The sequence below is a fragment of the Streptopelia decaocto genome, assembly GCF_964273445.1.
Source record: "Streptopelia decaocto genome assembly, chromosome: 12".
NCBI classification, from domain to species: domain Eukaryota; kingdom Metazoa; phylum Chordata; class Aves; order Columbiformes; family Columbidae; genus Streptopelia; species Streptopelia decaocto.
Window position 1 is genome coordinate 15,890,723 of NC_138667.1, and position 20,122 is coordinate 15,910,844.

A 20,122-nucleotide genomic window follows, 5' to 3' on the forward strand; every position below is an offset into this window, starting at 1 on the left:
ATACCTTTAGGACTACCAAGTCATGGGTTCCATCTTGAAGAGTTGTTCCATCCTCCTTCATTAGTCTTATGTAGGCCATTGCAAAATTCTTTTCTCCTTTGTCTTTAGCTGCAAAGCAAAACATTTTCAGTTGACTACCCACCGATGGATTAAAGTTCACTCAAGTAAAAATTCCCTACTTACACTCTTGAGATGACCTGTGTCTGAACATGAAGCGCAGATGTATCCTTTGCATGTCTTCAATGGGGACAGCTACCTTTTGTAAAATCAGAAAACAATCAATAGAGTTATGGGGGGCAAGGGGAGCAGGTAACTTCACATGTAGTGAGCTCCTATCCTAGAATAAACAAGCACCGCTTCTGCTGAGTCCATAATGCCTTTCAAAGACCATTTAAAACAATTGAGGCTGATCACAGTAGAAGAAGAGGTGGCTTATAAGCAGTTACCTGTTGGACTTTGCTCAAAGTCTAGCACCACCAAAGAAACGAGGCACTGAACCCAGTGAGTTAAAGCACGCAGGTGCTTGTATGCTAGAAAGTATATTGCAGTCTTATTACCTACTCCCTTAACCATATAGAATTATGCAACACCTCTGCACTATGAAAATTCCACATTTCTTATACATGGACTGACAACCACTTTAAGAAACAAGTGAAAAAGTTAAGAAAATTCTAGTGAAATAAATTAAGTACATTTTTGTTATTAAATTCCGTTTCAAAGGGTTGAGTAGAATCCCAGAAACTCATGACTGCTTTATTCTTAAAATACCATACCCACTCATAACAAATGTACAACAATAAAGGCCAGCTGCATAAGAAAAAGTACAAGTTGTTATATTTCAAGTTTTAGAACTCTGAACTCGATAAGACTTGTATTCATTTGTGTTCATTCACAACTTTTCTTTACAAATGTTACTGAATAACACTCCTTCACCTTAACTATGCTTTTCAGAAGGATCTGCTGTTAATGATTCTGTATAAACGTCTGAATTACAGAATAAGCTTAGCAAGAATCTAATACAGTAAGCAAAAAACAGAATGGTTCAATGTTTTCAAAACAACTAATAAGCTTGTTTCAAATTATACTTCCATTTCCTTCCTGTCCTGTTCAATTTCAGCAATATACCTTAGTGTACTAATCACAGTTTTAATATACATGACAATATCCTCTTCAAGACTTGTCCTCAAAAAAGTATGCTTGCTAGCAAGCCTGAGGCATGCTCGATAAGAACTACTACAAGTTTCTGGGCATTTTACAGTCAAAGATACTAAACCTAAATTGGATAATTATTGGTCTGTCTCCAAATCCAAGACAGTCTTTTCTCTCTTAAACTGTAATATTTAGGTGTGTGGGATATGTTTTTTGTTTCAGTTTAGTTTCTGGTCATGCAATTCAAGCTCATCTCCACTGTTTCACCAAATAGGAGCAAATGCACTATTTTTTATGAGCCATGTTAGGATATAAGGTTATCTAATAAGAGCTCATCTGCTTTGCTAAATAAAATCTTACATTGTTTTCTAGGCCAAGTTTTAAGCCTCAGTAACCATGTATCTCTAATAACTGACGTATGACTGAGGCTCCATCCTTCCAGCTGTATTTGGGACTACATTATTTTTTACAAAAAGTTGATGCTGTACAAAGCTCTATGTGAGGTAGCAAGAAACAAAGTGGAAAAAAAAGTGAAAATCACCTACACCATACCTTTAACGTTTCCATCCAACGAGGCTGTTTGACCTGATAGTAAAGAACTGACCTATATTCGCTCACAGGTTTGTCCCCCGCTCCCAGGCAGACAGCATTCTTACAAAAAGAAAGGAAGAAAACCGTGCTTAGTGGCTCATTAACTTTGTGTGAAGTTCTATGACTTGAGCAAAACCAACCAGCCCAGGCAGGCACCGACCCAGAGCCTTCCCCGGGATTCCCATCCCTGCCCATGATGGCGGCTTCACCTCAGCACCGCCAGCCCCACGAGAGCTGCACCCTCTGTTGGCCTGGGCTGCAACACCCCAGGCTGGGCCAGCACCGGGTCCGCTTCCAGTGTAAGGTAGGAATGACCTATTAGAGAGCAGTGTAGGGTAAAGGGACCTGTGATTCTGGGACCTAGGGGTCCTGGGGACAGCAGGATGACCATGAGCCAGCACTGTGCCCTTGTGGCCAGGAAGGCCAATGGTACCTGGGGTGGATTAGAAGGGGGTGGTCAGTAGGTCAGAGAGGTTCTCCTGCCCCTCTGCTCTGCCCTGGGGAGACCACACCTGGAATATTGTGTCCAGTTGTGGCCCCTCAGTTCCAGAAGGACAGGGCCTTTCATCCAGGCACAGATGAAACTAACCTTATATAAGCTACACTAAATACTGCAAAGGTGCAATTTTCACACTAAAAATACAGTGAATCTTTGAAGGCAGCTTCAAACACCATAGAATCATTTTGGTTGGAAGAGACCCACAGGATGATCGAGCCCAATCATGAAGTAAATCTAGCACTAAACCATGTCCCAAAGAACCTCATCTAAATGCCTTTTTAAACCCCTCCTGGGATGGTGACTCCACCACTGCCCTGCGCAGCCTGTTCCAATGCCCCACAGCCCTTTCCAGGAAGAATTTTCTCCTAATATCCAATCTAAACCTCCCCTGGTGGGGATCATCACGATGCCTTGAAACAAGAAGGCTGTGATGCTGATACCCAAAGATGATTTGTAAGGTCTGGTCAGAGCAATTTAACCGAAGAAAGGTATGTCTCATCTGCCTGAAGCCAGATTTCTCAAGGTTTCTACACCAACTTGTTTGAACGTATCCTGTGACATTTATTTGGAATAAAAGGCCTTTTACTTAAAATTGTAAATCTAGTGCTAGCTCTTCAGCTGAAGCTAGTGTGATACCTAACAGAGCCAATGAGTTTCCTGATTAGTGAACATAAACCTGTTTTCATCTGTGGGTAGTTAGAAACATTGAAATAAATATAAATTAATGGGTTTCAAAATTTATTGGTATTAATTTAGATTTTGAAGGCTAAAAGGGGAAAACTGTTACTTTTGTTATTAGTTACATTCAACAGCACTTCAATTGACTCCTCAAAATTGTCATTTAAACAAGTCTAAGACGTATCACCCACAGAAAAGAGTCATGATTTGAACATACATTCGAGATCATAGAGTGACAAATCCACTTTCTCCCAGCGCTAGGAGAAACGATGCATATGCAGAAATGAACATAAACTTGGAATGCAAGACTGAATGCATTACAATAGGTTAATTTCTTTAAGTAATTCTTTGGTATATGTATTTAAGCTTATTAGCTGTGAATAGACAGGGCAGAGGTTGGTGACTTCGATTCCACAGCAGAGCTAACTTCTGGACATGCAAGTCATGTGTTTTCAGAGGTACAGGTAGCGTTTTGTAATCAGGATTACAACTCGTCGTGTGGACGCTAAGCGTTACATGAGTTTACCATTTACTTCATCCGAGCTTTGAAGTTACAGTTTAGGTCAAGCGTTTAATTGTAGTTCATAAACACATTTCAGCAAGTCATGAACCATAATGAGTTACTCCATCTTTATTTTATCTCAAGAAGTGTCAGTGTGATTTCACCCTCATGATCACAGTACTGATTTAGTGAACAGTATAAAACTCAGAAAAGGAAAGGCCAGAAATCCCCCTGAATACTGAACTGGTCTTAAAAATCCTTAAGGAAAATACAAAAATTCCTTAAAACAGGAACAGATAAGCAAAAAGACACTGTAAATATTTAAGTTGCCTATGTACAGCATCCACACTCCTCTGTTGTCACTAATTATTTGTCATGTAATTCATCCAAGGAACAATGACACAGTCTTCCTTGCACAAATCAAGGGTTTATTATGTAGCAGAAATGGTACTTAAACATTTAAATCTACAAATTGTATTCCTCTGGGAATTTCCACAAGAAAAACCCTAGAGTAAGAATGCAGTAATTGTCAAAAATAGCACTTGTTCCTTAGCACAGCTAAAATAGGTCATTCAGTGGTAGTCCTCATTACAGCTTTATACAAGACATTTATAGGACCTTAATAGATGCGTCACTTTAAACATCATAAAACTTATCAGTCACAAGATTTCACAAGATGGCTCAGGATGGGAACTGCAATATTTTTAACAATGGTATTTTATAAAAAATTGTAAGTTTAAGGCTTACTTATAAATGTAACTCATTTCTATGTCTATCATACAGAAAAAAGAAAACTTACTGGCACCACTTTTCCTTCTTCGTCACAGACACACATTATCACCTCCACATTTCTCTGAGTTGTTTTATTGTATTTATCAAAATCTCCATGCAGCAATGTAATGTAAATGTCATTTCTTATATCTCCTAAAAAAGAAATGGAAAGATTAAAAAAATCAATGAAAAAGCTGTGAGAGCATAGGGTCAACAACTTCACAAGAGTACCTCTTTCTGCATTGAAACAGATACAAGTGTCTTATTTTCCACCTGAAATTAACTTTTCAGCTCTGTTATTCTTAACTGAAAAGATACTACAGTGTGATTCTGTGATTCTGTGAACCAAATGAGGGTCCTCGAAGTGACTTGAAGCAATTCTCGTCCTGCACTGACACCTGCTGGTGAAGTGGCCCATTATGTCGTTACTGAACTTTCCCCAAATGCTCAGCTCTCTTTCTAGAGGGAGCTTCAGATTTGCGTTTTCTCCTGTGAACAAATTAATATGACTTTTTAAAGTATCGAGAGTTGACTTGAAGGATTTGATGTGGGGAATGCTGTTTATTTTTTTAAAAGGAATACTGCAGTGAGTGACTTCAATTGGACAATATCACAAATGGAAAAAAGAGATTGTGAACTCACGTTCATTATAATTATTAAATGAAAATAAAGTTAATTTAAAATTCAAGTAAGCATCCACCATAATCTACATAGAACACAAGTAAGCTATGTACAAGGAGCTGGGATTATCCCTTACTGCCTTAATTTTATTTCTTCTATTTAAGTACTAAAAAAACTTTCCAAGGATTTCACTATTTTACATAAGCCTCTAATATTGGAACAAAACTTACAATGAAGCGTGAATTCTAATGACCTTCTGAGTTACCCCTTACAGCAGTAAATAAGTAAGGCTGCAGCTGATGCTCATTAACCCAGGGAATGAAATAATATCCATTCCCATTAGAGAATAAAGCACCTCGTACCTGGCATGATTATTTCAGGAAACCCTAGCTTTCTAGCAACAACTGTGGTTCTGTCTACAAGATGCGGATAGTCCTTCCTAGTTTGAATCACATCTCCAACAAGCATTTTCACAGTTACCCAGACACCTATTAAGAGAAAAAAATATATATATTACATTTATGGTAAGGGGAAAAAGAAAAAGTAATCTGTCTTCAGATGGTTGCTTCTTCTACCCACCAAAACGGTGATAAGAATTGACTTCCCCCGTTTCCTTTAGGTGAAAGAACTCTATAATGCAAAACTGTAGCTACTAATTTAAATAGCTCCTAAGATTCTGCAACAAACTCATGATTCTTGACTTGCAGCTTCAGCGCTGACCCACCTCCATGGTGCTGCTAAGGCTCTAACAGGAAAGCCTTTCTCTAGAATGGAAACAATATAAAATGAAGTGCCAGAAAAATTACTTGTTACTTTACTTAAAGAAAAAAAAAATAATCTACTTTACCTTGTCCACCACTGTCTCCTTTTGATGCAGTGACTTTGCTTAGGAGACTGTGTAAAAAGTCATTCTCTGCCACTACCCTGCAGGAGAAAAAACGATGTCTGCTAGGAATTAAGTGCTAAATATATCAAACAACATGAAGAACATGAATGACAGACAGCCCTCAGTCATCTTTGCAGTACTTGACCTTATTATACATTCTGTAATTTCATTACCTCTCACTCCAAGCTGCAGACCACTCACCCATTAAGCTTATAGGCACACTGAAGTGAAAAAAAGATTAAATCGACAACTTTAGGAACGGCATTTTGTGACAGAGTGACAATATGAAAGGCTTGCATTTTGTAGGCATGCACAACCTGAACGCGTTCACCAACATGCCAGTCCAGTCCAGCTTCCCGGATAAACAGCCTGGTGGATCAACTTGGATTTTTTTTCTTCAGCTACTTTTGAAATTAGAAAATAAACTCTCACGTAACAAATATGTTGGATGGAATTGTAAACAGTTTTTGGTCTCCATAGTAGATAGCAGCAGTGCTATGTAGAATGCACAAATACGTTTCCAGTGAGAACTGCATCCGATCTGTGAGTATCACATTTTAGGCAGCTGGTCTGACTTTTGTTTCTCTGAAGGTAGTTAGTTAGTGTATGACAGCTCAAGCTCTTTTAAACCAAAGCCAAATTTTTACTCAGATTTTTCTCACATTCAAAACAGACTGAAGCACATAAATTACTAGTTATCCATACTTGTCAAGCTTGCTGTTGGGTATGTATAACTATTAAACTTGGGTTTTGTTAAATAGGACATGGTACCAACTGTGTGAAGGAGCACATTCATAGAAATATACAATCTTTTTACATGCCCAGTAACCCCTGTCAAGTCTTAAATGTCTTTTAGAGGTATTTAAATAATTAGCACTATTACAACATAAAATTATTAAAATAAAATTCTCGAAACATTTCAGATCGTTAAAGCAAAAATATATAGAAATATTTTTATGCATATAAAAAAGACATCTATGACTATCTTACGGGTGAAAAGGAATGAAATGCTGCTTTTCTTCATCACTTTCAGCTTTTCCTTTTATGATGTCTGTAATATCCATTACTAGAAGAGGAAAAGAAAAATCATCAAAACATATAATAGCATCACAAAATATCTCCTATTATCTATCAACAAGGTACATTAATGTTCTTGCACCTGAAGGTTAAGATAAATTTTTCACTAGCAAGCACTGTAGCCCACCAGGGGTAGATTTGTTTAGTTTAGTGCAAACTCCACACTACAAACATGACATTGCGTAAAGGGAGAATTACTTCAGGCCAGTTTTGGTCTAACCCTGAAAATACAGGTATGATTACATTGGTGGAGCTCTTGGGACAGTTGGTTTTATTTCTTTTACAATGAATTCTATAATCTGGTACTGTGCTTTGGTTTGCACTGTGCAGCAGTAAGTATGAATTATTAGGATATTAAATTCAACAGCACATTTCTGACCTGAAGAATGCTAATGTAGGTGCAGCCTTAAAGGACTTAAAAAAATTAAATATGGAAGATAGTTGATATAGCTATTTTGTATTCTAATATATCTCGGTAGACATTCTATGGCCCAGGGTGGGCAAGTATCCCTTGTGTCCTCCTTCAGATGCAGCACAGGATACATCCGTTACCTGCCACTCCAAAAGGCCGCCTTAGTCCTTGTGTGTATTTCTTCGAGTTACTGTCTCTAAGATCCATCCTTCCAACTCGGACTATTTGACAAACTAAATAAATTTTGTCTCTGCTAAGGTCTTTGTTTCCAAGATCCTATGATACAAATAAAAAAGAATTGAAATATTACTTAGGAAAGAACCAAACTGTGAAATTTAAACAGGACCTCCAGTAATAAATTGAGCCTCAGTAATCAATTAAAAAAATAAATAAATAAATAAAACAAAAGCAACACCCACAACACACAACCACAAACTGAACCCACAGAAAGGATGAAAAAGCTGACAGTTTAAAGTTTGGAGAAAATATAAAGTAAGATAAATGGGGAAAAGAGTAGCAATCAAGAGGTAGAACAGATAGCAAAAATATCACGTCGTTAGTAAATTTGTGAGGCAATAAACTGAAGCATTGTCACTGCCTTAAAGCACTCATGATTGGCCATCTTGCTCTGTTTTGCAGACTGCTTCTGCTTCCTTCATCTTGCTTGATCCTCAGGAGTTCTGATAGTGACCATAGAGAAGGGACAAGCCCATTTGCAAATACAAAGTAAGGTAAACTGGAAAACACTTACTGTGAACACAACTTTGAGATTGTTGAGCATATCAATTTCCTTTGGAAAGCCTTTACTCCCCCATCTCACCAAGTAGTTCTCACTGTTTTTAAGATAAATATCTTATTGTCATGTGATTTAAAAATTCTTCCCTTCCACAGTAAATTAAAAACACAGTACAGAACAAAGTTTGCATAACAGTCTGTGGTGATTTTTAAAGTCTAATACCAGACTAAAAAGACAAGTAGAATGCTATACAAGATACCATCAATAAGTTCTGAACCTAAGAGGGAATGGCACCTTTTTTGGAGGAAGCATTACCATCATCACAGTGTGTTTGACGGGAACACTCAACAGAATCTTAAAGTATCTTTGAATTTACAAGTTACTCCCATTTTGTCCCCTTCCCCTGTTTCAGCACTTGACTCCAAACACCACAACATTCCCCATCAAAAATAATCTCTTCGCTTTTAAATGGTCTGAGGTTTTTCCAAAATTCTGAAATGTTCAATCTGGTAATTACCTGTCAAAATATTTGGGATCCCTTACCCTAGAATTCTTTAGTAGCTGCCAACAACTAAATCTGTCCGCACTTCCTTTCCTTTTGCTTTTCTTCGTTTTCTTTACATATTGTACACAATACTATCATATTGGCAACTATTTCACTTCTTTCTGGCCAGCTCTTTTTGCTACTCTTTCGCAATAAAGAAAGTTTACCTTATAATTCTTGATTTCTGAGGATCGTATAGTGACATAAAGAGTTCTGCATCCTCTCCAATTCGGCAAACAAAATTCCTCACAAAGACATAGAGGCTGTGGGTGGGGGATGAAGACATTCGGGAATATGATGCATAATCTGGTTGATCCTTTGACTACTCAGAAGGAGAAAAATCATTAGCTAGATCCATTAATTAACATGGTGAGATACAAGCAGTTTTTTAATTTTTAATCATATGTAACAGTTAATCTTGAAAAATCATAGAAAATTCTTGTTTCCAGCAAATAGGCATTGCCCTGTATATTCCTCTGAATGGCATTGCTTAATAGCAAATATATGACTAGCAAATGAGTTCCTGACCCTCAGCGATGCTTCACCAGTGTATCAACATCCTTTTCTACTATGAAGCTAGAACATTAGCAGGTTAGAAGGTGCAAGATTCTTCAACTCCAGACTAACTAACAAGCAGCAACACATTGCAAACAACTACTGTTGTCACAAGATCTTTGGAGCTTTGGTTAGTCTTAGCTTGCAGCCTGAACTCCAAGTATGGAACCGCTCGCTACACAAATCAGCTTATTGAGTAGCCCACAGATGGAAAAGGAGGTGTATTTCATTTAGGAATCCAAGAATGGATTTAGAACCAGCTTTAGACACAGGCTTTCAGCCTAGCCCACAGCCTGAATCCAGTACACAAATGCAACTAACGCATTTTGAGGCTTAGCTGTATTTATAACACATGAATCTACTCCTAGTTCAGTCAGTGAAAGTATCTACCAGCTTTTACGGTAGGTTACATCCTTCAAGCCTTGTACCGGCTTTTCATTTTGATTTTAGCAAAAGAAGAATTAAGTTGGGCCAGTCATTCCTACCAATTCCTCCTTAATTCGCTCAGTGATTTTATTAGTTGCCTCTTCATGTGCATGAAATAAGCTGATGACACTGGTTTTATCTGGATCCAAGATATTTCCATCTTCGTCTCTAACTATTAGATCTAGCTCAAGTATCCTGTAAAAATATAAAAAACAAAAATGTCAGGATTATTTCCTGAAAAAAATTAGCTAAACCTCTCAAATTTCTTTTCAAGTTGTTGTACAGTATTTATATATTTTAGGAATTTATAGTCATGTCACCAAAGCTTTTAAATGCCTATCACAGAAAACAGATTCACCGTGTTCAATGACCAAGCAGTCTTCATCTTTTCTGCTTTTTACGTATAACCTATGTAATCAGGATGCGTAGGATTTTCCTGTTACCTTTTGCTTTTATGTTGCTCCCTTACTCTCCCGGTCCCATTACTCAACTGGCTACTATGCTCTGTTGTCCTTTGCTCTCATACAAATCATGCCTTTTTTTTTTTTACCTCAACATTCAAAAATCAAATCTTGCCTCCATACCTCCTACATATTCTTACCAATAGTGTCATAGTGTCACCTCAGGCAAGAGATACCCTTTCTTGCCTATCGAGGATTTCTCTCCTCCACCCCCCCCTAAAACTGGTCTAGTTCATGCTGGACTGTACCTTTCACAATGTCTGAAATGGACTGGCTGCCCTTTTGGCACTGCTCATGTTGTTGAAGCAGCCTGTATTGGACTCCAAGCCATCTTCATCACCTTCCATGATGATCTGATCTGGTGTTCAATCTCCTCTCCCCCAATGACCCACTCAGCCTCCATTGCCATTCCCCTGTATTCCTTCTCTGCAGTTTGGCAAGTTTCCTTCACACGTCACAACTCAACCCCACACTTCTGGACACCTACACATACTTTTCCACTTGCACTTTTCCTCTATACAATCCCAAACAATTTTAAACAACTCTTCACCTCTGTTGCTCTGAAGGAGGAACCTTACTGTCTAATATTTTGGATAGAAGAGTATGAAAACAAAAGTCTGAAAGCAAAGAAATACTAGTGTTGTCTTAATCTGCCTTGGAATGACCATTCAGTCCCACATAGTGTAGCAAAGATTCCCATAGCATGTTTTATAAGAATACAATTTATCAGAAATCTGTGCATCCAAATCATATTGAACAAGTCAAAAGTTTGATAACATCTCATGGTCATTGTTCATGTCTAGCCACAGGTAACTGAAGACTTTCAGTTGCATATAAGGCTTCGAGACCACAACAACCACAGTCACTCGCAACAGATAAATACAGTTTATAAACAGATTCCAATGCCGACAAAACCAATACTGCAAAGATTTGTTTACCAAGTTCTCCCTCTTTCTCAGAGGATGGATCATCACTTGACCACACATAACCCCATTTTTGCCAAAAATATGTTGTGTTGCAGTGACTTTTCATTTGCAAGAAGCAGACAAGGCATTTTGTCAAATAACTAGTCTATCCCTGGTAGTTTCACGTCTATTACCAGAACCAGAGTTCTGCCTGGAAATTCCCAAGTGAATTGGGGGGTAGGGTGGTGGTGTGGGGGCTTCAGCCAAGGCTCTGTACACTCCAGACTTCTCAGACTTTTGCTGTTTTTCCACCACAGGCTGGTCTCTCAGGACCACGTCTGAAATGGTAGAATAACACTACTCAAGGGGGGCTATGTTTGTGAAGGATGGACAAGTTTTGGGTGCCAAGTACATTAACATTATATGTCTATAAAAAACAGTTATCTCACCTCAAATTTTTACAATAGTCAAGCTCATATATCTATAATTAACAAATAAATTAATATTTAAGTGATTTGCTATGGGAAGCCTCAACACAGTATCTACTATTATCACAGAAATAACAGGGCAAAGTTTGAAAAGGAAGATGCAATATATCTACACCCCGCATTGTGCAAACAGAAAACCTTGATCTCTGTTCTAGCTGGGTGCTTTAAAATCATGGTTTCCAGAGGCAACGTACACTACTTACTTGTTCCCATAGTCAATTTTGGAAGTGACTTTCTGTTTGAGCTCTTTGAGCTCATCTTTTGGCAAAGTCCCGGACAGAAGCTGCGACCGCCACTCCATTAAGTCATACATCATAGACTGCACCTGCTGGAACCGCTCTTTTTTATTTGTCTGAGACAAAAGAAGACAATAATAGATTTCAGCCTTCAAGTTGAAATGAAACATTGGTCTTGAGCATTAAAGAACTTGTCATATTTAATGCTAAATGATTGCATGAGCAAGAATTAGGCAAAGTACTGAGCCTGGCTTCTTTCCTCCTGTCATCCTACAAATTGTGAAGGACAGAATTTCCCATGTGACCGTAAAGAAATTACATTAAATTGAAGCAGTTTGTCTGGGGACAGCAAACAACATGATTTTTGTTTTATTTAATTTTGCTGTTTTAAAATTCGTTAACTAAATTTCATCAAGAGAAAACATTATAGAACCAATTTACTTCTGTATGAGATACTGATTAGAACATGCTGGGAACACTAACACTGGATTGTGGTATTAATGCATTTAAGAGAAAAGAGAATAAATGCCTAGAAGTCACTAAAGCAGTTCCAGCGTCAATCGGTGAAACAAGTTTTAATTGTTGACTTTAACAAGAGGAACGCTAAGAAGTTACATGTTTCAGAAAACAACTAATGAGGAAAAACTACACCATATTCCAGATTTCTTCCTGGAGCAGTCAATGCAAGATTTTGAAACCAGTTATCCATTACAAGAGACTACTCAGGTACTAGAGAATTCACCATATTTTGAGGTTTCTCTAGTCAACATTTCAACCTACGTCTGACAGCCAAAAATTCTTAAACAAGTCACTAGAATCAGCAGGGATTAACGTAGGATTACAACATGCAAAATTATTATGTACATGTAAATATTAGCCTTCTACACTTCAAATTCGAGTTTTATCTCTCAGTCTTGTAGTCCAAGAACAGGTATAACATAAGAAGGGTTTGGTCTCCATATAAAGGATCACTGAGGCCTGCAAAAATATTTCAGGTCCAATTAAAATAAGAAGATAAATTCGGAAAAGGAAAAAATCATTTTCTTCAAGATGGAAAAGCCATGTTTTTCTTTAAGAAATGTAAAATTAAGATAGTGAAGGTAAAAAGACCAGCTTCTTCAAATTGCCAACTGTTAATAGCTACACAGTCCCAGAACTTTTGTTCTAGCATCCCAAGAACATGGTGAATCTTCTTTCTTTTATCTTAGTTATGTTTGATACTCCTATCTTGAAACTTGCCAACTCTACAAAGAAGAACTAAGCAAAGTTTATCATGTACAGGATATTCAAGGTTGAAACTAAAGGCATAAAATTACACCACACCTCAGCAGTGTCAGCCTTTTAATTTAAAGCCATTGAAGAAAATTACAATCATCTAAGCAGTGATGAAGTAGTAATTTCTTAAATCCTCACAGATACTGCCCTGCACCTAAGAAAAGAGACTAATTTGAACAAGGTCCCAATATGCATAAATAGGACTAATGAAGAGGGCACGCACAGCGTGCAAAAATGTCGTACCACATAGAGCTGTTTCCAGATGCTCCCCCATTCCCAGAGGGTAGTGGTGACTTCTTGAACTAAAGGAATTTCAGCAGGTATTATATTTTCTGTATGTCTAAGAAAGAGAAGAAAATTTAACACAATGAAAATTTTAAAAAAGAGTTTCTGCATTTCATGGGTTTATTTTATAGCTACTGTGTTCAAGGCACATAAATGTCTTAAAACTCATTCTTTAGCAGATTAGATCCTTAATGTAATAAAACAGTGAAATTCAATACCTTTTCTTTTCAACAGTAACTTCCTTGATGTGGATGAAAGATTTAGGAAATATTCCCTGGTGAAAGAAACAAAAATAAGGTGTTTTTAAGCATATCAAAATGTAGTCTGTTTTTGGAGGCTGTGGTATCAGTTATTTTGTAAGTTTCTCTCCAGATTTGCTTTATTTTCATAGGTTATCTGAAATTCTGCTTGCAAATTAACTAATTGACCTTGACTGAATACCTAAAGCCTATCAACACGCTGTGATTAGACCTCTCCAGTGTTGTTTTGCAGTGGGCAGTAACTTGCAGCGTCTCTCAGTTGGGGTGCATGTTTTTTAGAACTTCACAAACATTCATACATTCCTCTGTCTTTTGGGATGCCCAGTCATTGAGCAATGAAGTAAAACAGTAAATGAAGCATCTAATAATTTCAAAAGGAAACTAAAACATTTACTATCACATACAGTTTGAAAACAGACACTAATTAGTTGCTCTAAGCTAATGCGAGTTATTGCTAATACCTGCAAGCAACTGAACACAAAATAAGAAAAATAAGAAATAGAGACTTAAGACTGGTCTGATTTTGTTCTGATGGCATATTCTCTGCCAACAACTGGCCCTCTGCTCCCCAGATATCCCAAATATCCTTTTTTGAGTGATTGGCAAGGTTTTGTACATCCTTTTTCCCAGCTACAGAAAAGCAACTTCCACCAAATATTTCTACTGCAATATAGGCAAATTCCCACCTCTTTTACATTTGACACTAAAAAAGTGTTTTTCTTGCTGCTTAACTCAGGAGTCTAACCCAGAGTAAAAACTTAACTTGTGGGTTTCAATCTTTAGGTATAAGAATACTGACTTTTTTTTTAATTAATATGATTTTTGTACACTAGAGATCTATTTAAGAATTTAAGCCTGATGGGAGCTGTTTATATTGAATGGAGCCTAAAGAATCCTTAGCCAAAAAGTGCATAAACAGGCACATCAATTCAAAAAGTTCTTTCAAATGTTGTCTTCATCAGTCTGTTAACCTGAAAGCACAGTAATTTTTATTTCTTTGATCTGCTTCTCCCAGTCCTCACTTCTAGTATTTACCAACATTGCACAGGGCAAATTCTGATCATTTTATTCATCTTGAAATGAAAAGAGAATGGAGATAGGTGGCTTCAGAAATCAGAATAGGACTATCTGATAAGAGCTACTAAAAACCCCACTTCATGGGTTGATTCCTTAAAAACAGTCTCACAGGAATTAATTGCATGCTCTTACCTCTGATCCTTTATGTCTTACTAGGTAACCCTTGTACCAACCTAAAAGGAACAAAGGCTGCACTTAGTATGCAGAATATTTGCATAAAAAGCATATAATAAAGTCACAGAGTTTGTTTTGTATGAGGACTATCTGGCATAAGATGTTTAAAAATTAATAGTTACTCCATAAATACACAGATGAACATAAAGTGAATATGAGTAAGCATATTTAGCATGGCTTGCACTTTAACAAATATGATTGTATGGTCTACTTTCAAGTCTTGCATAACAAGTAGACATAATCTTACCCAGAGTTAAACACCCGCACACTCACATAAAAAAGGTAGGATAAGCTGTTTTGTAATGTAATCTACAACACACACATGCACGTATTTATCTCTCTCAACCACGATCACTCATGATACTGGACAGCCCATGAAGCTCTCCTGATTGTGTTCTAGTATTGCTCCAATCCAGTACATGGTTGTTGTATATCCAGCTTCCTTGAATGTAAGAGGAGTAAGCCATGTTTCTGAATGACAAATCACAGCTTTTGGACCCAACTTGAAGGACCACCTTCCTAGTGTAAAGTTCAAGGTAGAACCTCAAGAAAAGAAAGGCTATTATGGGGCTCCTGCTCCATTCATAGCTAGAAAGCTCTTCTGAAGGAAAAGACTGCAGCATTGCAGTAGGGGCAATTAAAATACTAATTCAGACTTTGTTGCCTCTATGCCCCAGTTGAGTCACAATAAACTTTTACATAGAACCTAAAATGAAGAGTTCAACCTTACTCAGCTACAGAAGAAGCCACATCTAATGTGCACACATTCCAACATTAAGCATCACCTGCACAGCAACAGTATTCAACTCCATTGACTACTACCTCTATTTCATCCCAAAGAAAGCATTTTATGACTGAAAGCATGCATTTGAGTAAAGTTTCATGAACAGATACTATCTCTTCCCTACCACCGTTTCACTCTTACCATTTCTAACATAGCACAGGTGATTCAGCTATGCAACAAAAGCATTAGAAAAAAACAAACCCAAACAGTAGTGTGAGAAAGTTAACGTGAAAAGTCACAGGACAACCGCTGACCTCAAGGACAAGCTCAGGACAGAATTTTTTTTTTCAGGTTTTTACCGCGTATCTTCTCAACAATGAAATTCAGAATTACTTCTAAAACTGAATTATTTGCATATAGTCTCCAACTTACAACCAACTGCATAAAATCTATTTAACCCCATTTGCTGTGACTGCACGTGTGTGTTCTGTGCATGTATTTTGTGCATGCAAAACAAACTAAAATAGCACATAAAATGAACACAGGAAATAACCTGTTACTGGTGGTTACTCTTCAGCTGCAGCTGGCAGCATATTTTTAAGATACCTGATAAAATATTAACTTCCTCACTTGCACAATATGAAAGATTCTACTTGTTCATTGACAAGCAGATTTCATAAAGGAAACTATGACACAGCGTGCTAAAGGCAGAAGATTCAGGAAAGACTTTTAGATAAAACAATAACCCCATAAGGTGACAACTCAACTTATTAGGCTGGCCTGACAACAATTGTACCACAGGAGTCGGAAACCTGAAATGCTGTTTTTGAAATTAACAGAGCCAATGTATAGATGAGGAGGTTTCTGGTTTGCCAATATATTTTTTTCTTAGTCAAAATGTTTAGAATGGAGGTTTCACCAACTATGCAGACCTTTCATGTTTTTTAGGAGAGAACACAAATCATTACTCATGACTTAAAGAAAAGTATCCGTTGACTAATTGTCTAATGAGTGAAATCAGTATACTCACCAATGCTTAGAGATATTGAATTTCTCTTACAAATAGGAAAAAATAAATAAGTAAACAGATAGATTAAATAAATAAATAAATATCTACATTTCTGTACTCCAAAACATAGTAGGTATAGTTTCACAGATGCTCTTCTCCCAAAGAGTTGGTTCCAGGCAAAACAACCTGAGGTCTCTGAAGGGGAATGGGCTGGGCTCAAACAGCTACAGATTCTTTGCAGCCTTATGACCACAACATCCAAAGTGTCTTGCAACACTGAGCTGTCTCCATAACTGCATAATGCAGCAATTGGCCTTTCTCTTGAACATAATTGTAGTTAACAGGATCCAGGTGACAGACAGTGGGAGCAGGTAGTAGAAAATATTTTTACATTGCATTTTGAAAAGCTTGAAGCACTTGATTTTTTTTTAAGCTCTTACCTGGTCAAGAACATCACTGCAGATTGAAAATAAATTACTATTACAAAGACGCTTTCCAGATACCTAACAGTTGAGTTAGTAATAATAATTGCACCCTTATTGCTTTATAGTAATAAAAACTTAAACAGGTCTGGCAGACTTGTTAGAATTCAGCCAGATTGTGAAGGTACAGATGAAACCAATATGGAGAAATACATTATCACTACAGTATCGACAATTAATTCAGCTTCACAAATGTACAAAATTTTATGTTCACCTGTTTTTTCATTACTTGTATTCAGTTTACACTTATGCCAGTTGGCCACGTATCTCCACATACCAACTAGATAAGTTTGGATCAGCCTATTGACTCTCGATGATGCATTACTTGGCATGGACTTCAGCTGTTTAGCATCTTCAGTAAGCTGGATGGTTTTCAGAAACATTTCTATCAAGCTGACCTACAGACTGATTTAACATGCTGGATTTCCATCTTATGCTATAGGATTATGAAGCTGCTGAGTATCTCCTAGCAACAAATATTTCATTTAGAGGCAAAAATGTACTCCATTAAAATTTCAATCGAATCTAACCTAACTTCCATAAGATATATTACAAGCTGGCATGAACTTCACGTACTTCACATGCACCTTTATGACTTCCTCCTTTGGTGATAGCTTCCCCAAGAAACCACATGGACTGAAACACTTCTGATTTTGGCTATCCAAAAATGAACAGGTTCTTCCTCAAAACAGAACCCCCACCACCAATACAAATAAGAGTGTTAGAAAACTACTGAAGTAACAGGGGAAACACTGGGAAGTAAAAGGATTAAGTTATTCACACAGAGAAACCTATAGCCTGAAGGGGACTCACCTTCACAGGACTCCAAGATATGGACCACATCACCAATCTGTAGAGGCAGTTGTGGTATTCCTGTGCCTTTGAAATTGTAAATAGCTGAAAAGTTAAAGGACAAAAATACTGGTTTTCAATATGGCCATACACTGCAGTTAAACTAAAACGTATACATGGTTAAGATTCTGACACTAGGGTAAACGAACTAGAATAAATAAACAGAACCATAAAACTATCAACAAACTTCATCTGCTACCATTACTTAATATATTTTCTCATGAATATGCAGAGGTGTTAAAAATGGCTAGTGCCAAAACCAAAAAAATCCAGTATATGCACAAAAACAAGCTATTTATAACAATTGTTCTGCACATGATTTAATAGCACCTATTTAGATACAGGTCTTCAATATATACCTGTTCATTGTGCTGGAGAATTTAGTCTACTGGGCTGACTAAGAATTTAAGTGCACAGTTTATAGACATTTATGTGACAGTGTTGACAAGGGATGCAGAGACACATATGAAAAATGAAATTACTAGATTATTTCCTGGGTTTAGATGCTTCATCTTAACATGAAACTGTGTTTCATATGGAAAGAGTAGAAATATCAGTCATTTTCTGTATTTAATCACTCTGAAAAGAACACAGGAGCAGCAGATTTTAAAAGGGTTCTAATCAGAAGCTTATCTATATGTGGTTAACGAACAGCTAAGTTTCAGCAAGAATTCAAGACAGCAATCTTCTTGACTAGTTCTTACACTCTAGGGCTACAGGATGTGGGCTGCTATGGCAAGCATTTGTTTCTGCATACTTTTTTTTCCACAGGCTTAGTTAAATGTAAAATGCTTAGTAAAATGCTATTTTACAATAGCATTATAGAGTAGAAATGGCTATTGAAGCGAGTGTCGCACAGGGAAACTGATTCAAACATGTACGCCTGACACCACAATTCATCTGCACAAGCAGGAACAGGACACCAGCTGCTAACCGGGACCTCTGCTGTGCACCAAAGATTTTGGTCAGCAGGGGTTCTTCCTTTGCTCATGACCGTGTCCCGGTCCATCCACACAGACAGAGCATCCACACTTGGACCATTTGGGACTGGAGGAAAACTGCTCCAGAAAGCTGAGCCTGCCTTCAGCGTGTTCCTGCATTCCTTTTGCTCACCCCTCCCGGCTTCTAAAGCACGATGTTCATCTCTGCTAGGCCAAAACGGATCCTAATGACACATTTTGCTTAAACACTTTACTTCATTAGGTTTAAAGTCTCAAATTAAATTGCTTGTCATGAAAATGCCTGCAGTACAAGTGTAGAGCTAAATAATCCTCTTCACTTTTTCAAGTGTGCCATAAATTATGTATCTTGTTTCTTTTGCCATCATTATATTCATTATATTTCTGGAACAGGAATTAGGGGGAATTTCAGATTTAAATAAGAGGCTTATTAGACCATAATAAGTTCTTATTTTTATTGTCATCAAGTGGTTCTTCTTCCTGGTTGGGTAAAACAGGGTCTGAATCATCCAACATAAGCATGGAAAGAAAAAACTATCAAACAAACACACACAAACAACCAACACACACACACCCTCCACACAGCAGTGAAGTGAGGTGCTGCTGTTCAGAGTCAGAGATTCAGCTACTTATTCAAGAGAATCTTGAAGACATTTCCATGGTGATCCTCAGAAAACTGCCTTAGCTCAACACAAAATTGAATTTAAGTAGTAGATGTGTATGGTATGTGTAGTTATATTCTGTCTTCCTTTTATTAGTCCTGACACAGATTTCAATAACTGGAAGAAGGCAAACAACTCTCCTAAATTATGGTGAGGTATGTTTAAAGAGATAGTTCCACCGGAGTGTTTGGGAGGGGAAGTCATATCCACATTGCATATTGGCTTTGCTTTCTTAGAAACTTCATTTAACAGCAATGAATATATTGAAAAGTGTAGTAACAAACTGGCAAAGGAAGTGACTATATCAGCTAAAACTTCTCTAAATGAGCAAGTGGAAACTTAATGAGAGAGATTTTACTGTGTTATGTGGATCATTTGGTAGGATGAGTTTAACAAAGTACTTGACAGAGCTATCAACCTATCCAGACATTCTTTGATAAATTATCTCCCATAAACCATTGCAAAAAACTCTGTGAACAATCAACCTAATACAATCAGCTGCATCCAGATATATTATCTACAGCACCAGACAGCTTAACTATCACATCTGCTGATTTTTCTATTATTAACTGTGAAAATTCTACTGTTATATCCAGTTACATCTTCTGTCAGCTGTAACTGATATAATTTCCCTTACAAACTGTGACGCTCTTATATTGCAAGTATCACATCAGAACTCACCAGCCAAGAGGAGAGTTCCCTTTCCTTCAGCCCCTGTTGAGATCTTTGGGGTTGTGCATATGCAGATTTGTGTGCAGCGTTCATTCTGAATTCCAATAGCAATTAGTGACCTCCGGAGCAAGGTCCCAGCAGGGTTGGTGGAGAG

At 37.4% G+C, this 20,122-nt stretch overlaps 1 protein-coding gene across 1 annotated transcript in view; it reads right to left on the bottom strand.

Moving 5' to 3' along the window:
• Positions 1-20,122, bottom strand: part of DOCK2 (dedicator of cytokinesis 2) — a 169,785-nt gene that overhangs the window by 143,742 nt on the left and 5,921 nt on the right. Inside the window, exons 2-17 of the mRNA XM_082063591.1 lie at positions 17,637-17,720; positions 14,567-14,607; positions 13,316-13,371; positions 13,056-13,152; positions 11,505-11,653; positions 9,507-9,642; positions 8,634-8,788; positions 7,938-8,019; positions 7,327-7,462; positions 6,688-6,763; positions 5,659-5,735; positions 5,174-5,299; positions 4,219-4,343; positions 1,702-1,800; positions 184-256; positions 5-108 (exon numbers count right to left, since the gene is read on the bottom strand). Coding sequence (XP_081919717.1) covers positions 5-108; positions 184-256; positions 1,702-1,800; positions 4,219-4,343; positions 5,174-5,299; positions 5,659-5,735; positions 6,688-6,763; positions 7,327-7,462; positions 7,938-8,019; positions 8,634-8,788; positions 9,507-9,642; positions 11,505-11,653; positions 13,056-13,152; positions 13,316-13,371; positions 14,567-14,607; positions 17,637-17,720 — 1,616 coding nt within the window. The remainder of the gene's footprint in view (positions 1-4; positions 109-183; positions 257-1,701; positions 1,801-4,218; positions 4,344-5,173; positions 5,300-5,658; positions 5,736-6,687; positions 6,764-7,326; positions 7,463-7,937; positions 8,020-8,633; positions 8,789-9,506; positions 9,643-11,504; positions 11,654-13,055; positions 13,153-13,315; positions 13,372-14,566; positions 14,608-17,636; positions 17,721-20,122) is intronic.